The 10,651-nt window shown below is 42.2% G+C and overlaps 1 protein-coding gene across 1 annotated transcript; it reads right to left on the bottom strand. All coding sequences in view use genetic code 11, as the record gives it.

The window, feature by feature from the left end:
- Positions 1-5,680: 5,680 nt before the first annotated feature.
- EGR_00479 (VIP36-like protein) lies at positions 5,681-7,752 on the bottom strand (the record flags this gene model as incomplete). The annotated part of the gene is made up of 7 exons (XM_024489728.1): positions 5,681-5,820; positions 5,906-5,972; positions 6,272-6,324; positions 6,454-6,568; positions 6,978-7,222; positions 7,313-7,525; positions 7,653-7,752. 7 exons carry the CDS (start codon positions 7,750-7,752, stop codon positions 5,681-5,683), a joined length of 933 nt encoding a protein of 310 aa, XP_024355725.1.
- Positions 7,753-10,651: the final 2,899 nt, after the last annotated feature.

Here is a 10,651-nt window from a genome sequence, read left to right as displayed (position 1 = left end):
TGGTGTGCACATGTGACCTATGCCAGCTAGCAACCTCAAATATTCCCTGAAGTAAGTGTATGACCACATAAAATTTGGTCGAAGTGTGGAGTTACTTTTTGGCTTAACAAAATCTCCAGGAATGTCAATTAGTAGAGTTATTGAAGATCTAAGCATGTACAGGCATAAAACGTTGCAGGCGTCTCTAAGGTGGTTTACGGTATGGAAAAATACTTATACCTCATGGGCCTAATTAAGTTGTTTCATTTTGAAATCATTTATAGTAATTAGCAAAATTCCATGAAAAATTCCTTTGACGCCAGTGTTTAATTCTGCATTTTAACATTTGGAATCTGCAGCCAGGCGCCATTGAGTAGTTTCGACTGAGGAATAGTACTGTAAGGCTCCTAGTCCTTCCTGAAAACAAGAAAAGTCTAGGGCAGAAAATGTATGCCTGATACACAAAAGAGCTGGGGTACCATTACCATGGCCTGGAGGCCATGCCGCTCATCAAGAGTACGAAGGCTTAGCTTTAAGTGTCCTTGAAACCATAACGAAGAGCGCCTTTCTCACCACTCCCCTTGTTCAATCTTCGCCGTTGACAATCACAAATTAATCAGTGCGTGAGAGATATTCGAATCCAAAGTCACTGATACATCTTGCCAACCTCATCGGATCTGGATTTTAGACCTGTTTGGGAATTGAGTTGGGGAAAGGGGAAATTCCCATGCCGACATTTGTGTCCATAGCTAGTCATAGGAACATTGGCTTGTGAAATAGTTTTGTAGGGATCCGTATTAACGTCAATTCCTTATTACTGCGTTGTTCTTACTTTATTGCTGCCCAGACATTTCTCTCTGGGTTCTATCCAGCTGCTAGAAAGGTATTGTTTGTTCACTTAACTAATGTCTTCATACAGATACGGCAGACAGACTCGCAAAGAACTTTTTAAAATATTTCAGTGCATTTCTGCAGAGCACAGAACTGGGGTATTTGCCAAAGATAGATTTCATTTTAAAGCCTCCTCTTGGAGGCCGTTTCAGATTCATCTATCCGCAGCATACGTCTTTCTTCCATCCTGTTAAAGTCTAACATTCAGTAATAGAAATCAATGTGGCTGTTCTTTAGGGTCGGATTTGCATTCCATTGCCAGCATTGTAGCGTCCCGAATCTTTCCTGAATACGAAAGAAGACAATACCGGGGTAAGGTATGAAATTCGGTCGTACAGAAGGGTTGGAGACGCTACTGGCGTGGCTTATAGGACATGCCGCACAGCAGAAGTACAAAGAAGGAGGCTTGAGTGCACTCGAAACCAAGACGAAGAGTCAAACTGATAACAAAAATTATCTAGCTTAAAATGTTGGAAGCACGTGAGGCGCGATAAGTGATGTAAAGCAGATATGGAGAAGTAAGTATTGCATCACACTGTTTGGTTTTGCAACGCTCAACGATTTACTCGGCTTTGTTTTTGCTCGGCTTAATTTCTACTATACAAATACATAAATGTCATCCATTGGTAATGGTTTTTTGACATATCTTTTCACAAGCTCACTAAAATCATAGTACTAACATTCTTCTTTATCATCTGATTTCAAGCAGAAAGATATCTTTAAACTTGCTTTAGAAAACTGGGACCTGTGCAATACGTGCCGGTTTGAACCAAACCCCTAAGTTACAGGCGGTCAATTTACACTAACTACGCAAACGAACGGATATTGCATCTGATAACATGTAAAAATTTACTGCACTTTCCAAGTCAAGATGTCTTCCTCTACCCTATCTTCTCATTTCAAGGATGTGAAGCCAATGGCGGAAGGGAGAAACGTAGAAACTGTTACGTCTGCCTTTGTCTAAGCGTACAAGCGCGTTAAGTCTCACGGTCCAAAAGTCATCGTAGTGTTGTTGCAGCCCGTTTATACTTAGATCCCCTACCCCTTCTGCAACTAAAGATATTCATTTTCATGTACTCCCTGAAATGTCTGATACGGCTAGAACTTCCTTATTGAAACAATGGGGGAAGACCTGGGGTAAACAAATAAGTTGCTATAATTTTACAAGCCCGATTCTAAATAAATGGTGTGCTAAATCTAGTGCCTTTCTCATTCAATGCTTTAGAGCTTTTGAAGACATTTGAAAAGGCATATTATTCCGCGATTCCAACCATGTTTTCCGGGAAGTCTATTGTGGGGAGCTCCTAAGCTTCAGAGCATTTTGCCATCTAGGTTTCAGTCTTCTCGTTCTTTCAAAGGATGCAATGCTTTTACTTCGGCTAGATTCAGGGAGAATAGCGATTTGGCTGCTCTGACAATCAGCCAACTCGTGAGGACGCCAGCAAGCCTCACGATGACATATTAAAAGTTGTGGATTTGCTAGGCCATTCACTTTAAAAAATTAGACCGATCTGTGCATAACTAATTTCACATGTTTGATTAATTTGACTAGCTTTTTGTTCAAGAGATCTCGGTGTAATAAGCCAAGTAGTATTTACGTAAATAACACTATCATTATGAAAACCTTGCTCACTGACCCAACTATATTTTGTGAACATTGTTTCATGCTCATTTTTCGGTGGCTCCCGGATCATTTAGGTCTAAAGTGGGTCGCACTTAATAATAATTCTTATTTTCGAGTTATTACGTTTATTCTTACTGCGCAACTTCTTGCATCGTTAGTGCATGTCAAAAAAATTGGCCAAAAGCGCAATTTAGCGAGCCGCAGTATACAATTATTTACTCCTCCAGACAGACATTTTCACACAAATAAATTACCCCATTTTTGGTGCGTATGCTCCTCCAAATCATTAAACAGACACCATCGTATAACATACTTTGAGGTAGCTAATCAAGATGTGAATCGCAGAAGACTTATGTCTCAAGCTTCATTTCCATAGAGCATGGTTTATGGACAGTTGGTCAGAGATTGCTTAGTTCTGACCAGTGCCTACATTCCTCTCATTTTAGCTCTGGTTTGTTAATGCGTGCCTCACTTATACGTAGACGTTATTTCATTAAAAATCGCCACAATTTGAAAGCGTAAATGGTTAAGAAGAAATAATGTAAGTAAAAACTATTAAAGATGGCAGGGACCTTGCAATACTTCTTTATAGCATATTTTTGTATATGGCTGCTTAGGTATTTTGGGTCACCTGAGATCCGACTTTCACACTGGTTGTATGGGGCCCCATCCAACTCATCAATGATTCTGGGTCCTGTAGCCCCTCCGCGAGAGTTCATTAAGAGGTACTTCCAGACCTATGTACCTTATGAAATCCTGGCGGGTAAATTGAGAGCTACGATAGGGTCTTTACAATTCTACTGCTCCACTACCCAAATATCAGTCTCGGAAGCTATTATTAACCCTATGTTTTGTCAATCCACTTGCCCGAAAAGCTATCTTTAAGGTACTAATTTGATGTTTTAGACGGAGGAGGTTTACTTTAACTAAGCATTCAACTTCTAGAGCCTCTTGATTTAGCCGACACACCTACCTTCACACAAGTTGCACGGGGCTCCGCACACTTATACCGTATTTTCTGCACTAAAAGATCCACATGTGCCTTCCTGGTTAAAAGAAGCTGTGCAAGAGAAAGAGGTTAACCCAATTTTAACCTGATCTCATCACTTTGCTATGCTATCAGCATTGGATAATCTTCTTAAGACACTCCAAAGCATAAAATTTGTAGCAATTTCTGAAGCCTTGAAAGCTCAAGACATGGGATGCACCTTTGGGGGCGTAACGCTGTAAACCGTATGCTCATGTGGCTGTAGCGACTTGAGACTTCACTGAGAAAAAAGGAAGACATAATACTCAGGCAGAATGTATATTATCGAAGTACAGAAGGGAGAGGGGACTATTGAAATGACACTGGACGCTAGGCCACCCGGTGGATGTTCAGTGGCGGAGACCTAAGTGTCCGTGTAACCAAAAAGACGGGTTAAACAAACCATCAGAGCATTACACTGCCATCAATTGAGAGTGAATTTCCTAACTGCTTCAACTCCCACCCAAAGACTGGAAAGCAGCGGTTATCTTTAGACCAAGAACATCGACCATTCATTTTGCTGGTATAAACTCAATCAATGCATTTGTGGCACTTGATTTCTTGCAGGTATTACCTTTCACCTGACAAAGAATGCGTATCATGCCAATGCGGCCTTTCTATCCACCCACATAAACAAGCGTGGCCTCAAACTTGAACAGCAGACAATTGGGTACGTAGCAAGGCGCTATTTTCCGGCAAGAAGTCAGATGGAGGTCAAAATCTTTCCCAAAAGGTCGTGAAATTGATCCATTGAAAAAAGATCATGGGTTTGGGAAAAAAATTTTAAGTATGTTTCCAGACGATATATCATCGTGTTAATATCAAAACGGGATTAGCAGTTTATAGGAGAGGTAAAACGATAAATTTCAGGTCCTGCAATCTGCATTTATTTCTCGACACTGTCAACTACAGGATTTATAAACCTATGCCAACTAGCAACTCCTTTTGGAGGACAATTGACATGGAAGCGATTGTTACTGTGGTTGAGCCACCCAAGAACAGCGTAGTCCATCGTCTCGAAATTGCCAAATTTCGTATTCGACTGTGGTACTGGATGCGGGTGTGCCTCCCTCCGTGCAGTCTCTTCACACAACCACTTAAGCATCGGTCAGGCATTATTCCACTCTCTCGCTTCGGAGGAATGACCGCGAGGCACTGTGGGCTGGAATCTACCATGATAGAGACCTTCACGCACGTACGACCGCCATTCGTGTGTCTCACTGCTAGGGTAGTGAGTTCCCCATCACACTATTGCGCGCAGTCTTCCATAGACATTCACAGATTGTACACCCTTGTTTATAAGAAGCTTCATCACCACATTCCGCTCTGTGCAAGCACCACCACCGAATAGTGAAAGAGCAGCCTTGCTGCCTCCTTCACGTGCAGTAATACGTCGGTTGTTTAACTCTCGGTTTTGGTAAAGGGACTATTGTACAGCCGCCGGGTGGGTTAACCTCTGGAGCATGCCAGTAGCCCCCCAACACTTCTGTAGATCGACAATACATATCCCAAAGCAGCATTATACCTTCATTCGTCTTCTGGGAAGTCTCGGATCGCTACAATAGCATCTCCTCTCACGGTGTCTGTAAATATAAGTCCCGACTTGACTTAAACACCCTGAGTATGTAGGACTTAGAAAAGCCGTCTTCCTGCCAGGTTAAAGACCAATTAGAAACAGAACAATCTTCATAGATCGGACACCATGGAGGTCTCTGTGTCCTCCTACTTTACTAACATGAATGACACTTTGAAGGAATCCAGATTACACTTAGTGTCAATTACCGCAAAATTGCACCTTTCCTAGTAGGAGGCCACATATCGGAGATCGAAGTGAAAACACCACTGCTAGCAGCGTCTCAACAACCTTGCCTTCTGACTCTGCAAGCAAAGGGACCGGAAGGTCAAATTCATCCAAATATGACCTTAACGCGGAGAAGTGTGTAAGATGAAAGTTTGCTTCATTTCTTCACTTCCAGCATAATACATTGTAAAAAGGAATGGCTATTCACACACGAGAGGGGCTGAAAAAAAGGAAGGAAGCGAGGGGAGATGAGACAGAGGGGGATAGGTTTGGGGGATATGACTACCCCATTGTGGCAAAATGAAATAGGAGCCGAGGGAGTGAGTAAGGTGAGCTGAGTCAGATGAGTGAGCGGTCTTTAAAACAGACGCTTTTTGCGTCGTTGATTATTCACATAACACATGCGCCCGATCAGGCAGAGGGAAAGGAAAAAGAGGCCGACGAAAATGTAGAAGAAGATGTTCCAGAGTGAGCTTTGTGGGACATCCGGAACATGCGCTAGAGTAGAGATCGGATATGATCAAAAGGCAGTTTGAAACCGACGGTCCCCCCCCCCCCCACCGCCTGTAAAAGCAACACTTACGTCTTGGCAGTTCTGCACTGTCAGCCGAAGGCTCGATGGCGCTTCTATCCTCCAACAGTTCTTCGTTCTAGGCAACGGAAAAAAAGACCACAATCACGCGTTGCGAAAATAAGTTAAGCGTTTATGAATATTGCTAAAATGATTTGCCCCTTGGGTAAAATATCCAGGCACTATCAATGCGAATATGAATGACAGCGCGCAACGCCCGCGGCTTATGCAGTTTAGCCATTAAACCTTTATCACAACTTTAAGGAAGAGAATCAGCCACTAAAGGAGCGTAAAAGTTGATACTTAAAAAGCTCAAGCCTGATTCGGGGCCTAAGTAGTCAAGAAGGCCGCAAAATTTGAGTAAATGACAAAACCTACGGTATATGCGAGGCCTAAATCGTAGGTTTTCAGGGACAGAACTTCATGTGTATCTAAAAAGGGAAAAGCGCGATAAGTCACTCAAGGACGTGTAAATGAGCACTAGATTTTTCGGCGGTAGACTTGCGCCATAACTAACGGCTGTGAGGTTGCAAAGAAGACATGTCACACGTTCAACATACCTGTCAAGTCGCCGGTAGCAGCGGAGACACCGAGATAGTAGCCAGTTGGCAGATGCACACCACCAACTTCAAAGCAAGTTGTCCACTTGTTTTGATTATCAATGTCCATGAAAACCTAAAAAGGGCAACACAGCCGGAAGATAAAAGGATTGCGAATGTAAGATGATAACTCAGTGCACAAACGATTTCAATAAAGACTGAACTCTGAATACAGATGAAGCTTAAATTCCGGAATGAAGTTGGAGTGTGGTTTGGAGACGATTACATTAAGCATTCCTGTATCGCGGTACCAACTTTACTTTTAGTGGAAATGGGCCCTCACCTCAAAGTGACCCGAATCCACCGCAAAACGGATCAACTAAGCCGAATTTTAACTGAATAGAATAACAGCAAATTTGCAATAAACGGTCGTTTTCTACTTCATGGGCAGGTGTTAGACACTTTCGGTCTCTATTTTCTCAGCCCATCTGTAAGTTGCCAATTAAACTAATAACTTCTTCAGGAAGTAACTCCGGTGTACATACCTCGAGAGTATCTTTGGAATATCGGATAAGAGTCTTGGTTTTGTGATTCTTATTTCGAAAGGAGACATGACATCCGGCCAGTTGGGTCTGAGTCCCATCGTGATCGTGGTCGTAGGCCACAGATCCATTGCTCACCATCGCGCTCACGTAGGGATGCTCGTGGGCATGCTCGCCGTTGTGATTGCTATAAGTATCATAGAAGATACCCAGGCCTCGGAAAATCGTCTCTGCACCTAGAGCCGGTCCTGAACAGCATAAAAGGAACGAATGAAAGGAAATAAGAGCTAAAAAAACAGGTATGCCACGCTTGACAAAGCCTGCTTCAAGCCACTAACCTGGTTTAATGGGGCTAGCGGTATACCAAAATGCAAAGCCATCCCCAAATAGGGTTCCAGTAGATCCAGAAACCCTGAAATCAATTATGACCTCCCAGTCACGGGAGTAGAGGGGATAGACATTAGAGACACCTGCCATCGCGCCACGCTGGTCAGAAGTAAGTCGGACTACGCTTGGGGAAAACATTGTCGTGCCATATGACGTCCACCCTCCTTAATATGTGAAAAAAAGAATGGATATAGCTTCACAAATTCCAACATTTTTAACCAAAAAAGATGCCTTCCGACAATTCAGATATTTAGTTCCTGAGAATGATATGCAAATAAAAAGCTGCCTTACCAGTGTATGGGGGAACAAGGGAATGGTCACGCCTTTGAAATTTTTCACACTGTACTAGTGAAAGAAGCAAGAGACAGACAATGCACCAGAGTCTATTCATGGTTAGACGGAGGTCACAAGATCAGAGCCTGTAAAAACCAAAAAACTACCGAATAACAGTTATAAAACTGGCAAGCTGTGTTTTGCACGCAGAATTGAAACGCGATCATTTTATTGCCAAAGGCAAAATGCATTCTAGCATGAGCCCTAAATACAAGTTCCAAGGTTGAGTAGTGCTGCACAAAGGGAAAAATACTTAACCATAACGCTCAGATAATGATTGATTGATTACTAATCAAACCACGTAAAGGCGATGAGAAGCACACCAGTTTAAACACCAAACACGACGAACAGAATTGGCAAGACCAATAACTCAATAGAGCGCGCGAAAAACCTGTTCACTTAAAGTTATGGTACTCTGAATTGCACATAATAGTTACCTTTTTAAGATACATGAGCTTTTTTTAGGACAATTTTGTGACTTATGGTATTTAGTCCTTGTATGTCCCAAGTTTTTGCAAAAAAAGTATGTACGCTTTTATGATATTTAATGGTTGCATTTAATTTACTAATATAAATCTGTTGTTACCACAAACTTGCTGCTTTTTAACTTTTTTGGCCGTGTTTTTTGTATTTTATTTCTGGTACTGGTAACACATAAAACAGGCTTGCAGGTTCTGCTTGATTCCAAATCAGGTCAAGCTATGTAATAGATCCAGATGCATAGTCAAAATCGCTAAAAGGTTACAATACATATATTGCAGCTTGATTACCATGTGCTAACCCGGTCCTCCAAATTCTTCGGACATATGGTGCAAAAGTGATTATAGTTAGCAGGATTTTAGTGAAATTTCCTTTGTTTCACTACTTACGTACAGTTCAAGGATGTCAGAGATAAAGGAACTTTGTGTACTTCAAATATTGCAGTTCAGGTATACTTATTTGATTGTGCATTTAACTAGGCAGGTTCCTCATTCTCTACTGAATTTACTTCCACATTGGCTTTATGTCTGCGATCTGTCTGGGGTTGTGTTATATCCAGTTACCATCTAACCTTCAATTGTAAAGTGCCTAGCTAGATTAATAGCTGTACGCCGCGAGCTTTCCCTGCAGCTGTAAGAAGCCACAGTAGTAAGGCAGAAAATAAGTTGCTAATACACAGAATGCCTAACGGAAGTACAGTCTGCGAAGACTTAAGCTTCAGAGTTATCAAGCGCAGAGTTAAACATGCTATCGAAGCATAACACAACTAAAATGGCTTCTAAAAGTATTGCACTTGTTAAGATAATCGCCTTTACCAACTACATATAGACGGGCTGATAATCGCTCTTTATAAAACCTTTTGTTTTAGGATGAAAACACCATCATTAAGGTGTTTTGTTTCTAACTTAGTTCCATTCTCCGAAAGTCTATTCTATTTCACATGTGCCCATGTAAATGTAGCGTCCTGAGACTCCCTGAAGACGAAAGAAGACAAAATACTCGGGCAGAATATATATATTCAGCACGGAGAAGGTGTCCGGGCTATTGGCATGGCCCAAAAGGCCAGCCCACCCAGCGAGGTACAAGGGGGCTAATTCGAAGTACAAAAGTGGCGCCTCACCAGAACCGAGGGATAAACCACTATCGTATTACATAAAAGCATCATGGCAAAATTTGGTAACTAGTAGTTTGAGAAATGTCGAGGATTGAGGAGGATGGGATTAAGAAGAAACAGTTTCATTCCCCTCCCCTCGATCATAACGTATATGTCTTGTCACGGGACGGTTTGACCGCCGAATAAGATCTTGATTTCTTCTGAAGGTGGAAGTTTCCTCTCACACCTCCAGGTTGCACCGAGTGGATCCTCCTGGTCATAAGTGCTTTCTTTTCAGCAAAGAATTTATGTTACAGTCCTTCACACACACATACACAAGGTGAGTACGGCATGATCACCTGTGGATTGTTTGAGGGCGACCGACTATCGGTTCGTTCGCTTAACGTGCAAGGTCTTTTAAGTGAGTTCTAAGGCCATTCTTCATTGCAAGTTAGTGAGTAAACAAACCGAAAGGTGGACGTCTTGTTAGCTGATTATTTCCAGCTTCTTGTTGGTAAATGGTGATCAAGTTCCTTTCCCGTTGGATGCAGATTAATGCGGCTGTTTCATCAGTCATGGCTAAGTTGTTCTTGAATTAGCATGTCACTAGTGATACGTAATCCTACCCTTCAGTCTTGTCAAGAGTAGATATTCTGCCACATCATTTCAGGGATGATTCATCAATGGAATGAAATTATTCATTGTAGCGGTTGAATTCTAGGCAGTACATTTTGTTATCACCAGCCTCGTCTTTTCAAATGCTATGCAGGGAGCCTGGCGCAAAGCTTCTGCAACTTTGCAACCATACCAGACTCAATTCGTAAAGCAGACGAGCTGCAGCTGCTTTTCTCGGCTGGCTCTCAACCACCACTCATTTGACATCTGACGCGAGTTCGAAAGGAGAGGTAGCGATTGTGGACTGACACCTCGTGTGTACTCAGTATGATGCATCCAGGTGAACACCCACTTACATTTTATGGGTCCCTACAGGTTGCAATAAGTCATTGCATCAACCTAAAAGTCGTCGCAACACATTTCATGTTTCAGTTCTTTAAGTAAACTGGGTTCAGTTCATTGTAAATATAGAGTTGCTTTGAATAAAACTGCCTTCCCCGTGTTTCAAGACAAAGCATATCGCAACACTTGAAGAATCAGTCCGCGTAAATGCATTTCAAGAGTACCGAAGAGGACAGCTTTGCGTTAGGAACAGTAGGAGTACTTAAACTCACACTTGTACACTTAAGCACTCCCGGGAGAAGCTGAGCACCATCGAGGTTGTAGAACTCTTGCCACATTTTTGAAAGGTATTTATAAAACGGTAGACCATAATACTCCACTCTCTTCTTGACTCAAATGGAAATAGACGGAATTGCAAACCATTCAG

The sequence above is a fragment of the Echinococcus granulosus genome (genome assembly GCF_000524195.1).
Source record: "Echinococcus granulosus chromosome Unknown EG_S00002, whole genome shotgun sequence".
Lineage (NCBI taxonomy): Eukaryota > Metazoa > Platyhelminthes > Cestoda > Cyclophyllidea > Taeniidae > Echinococcus > Echinococcus granulosus.
The sequence above is the reverse complement of the archived record's forward strand: the minus strand, read 5'-3'. Positions and strand labels throughout refer to the sequence as shown.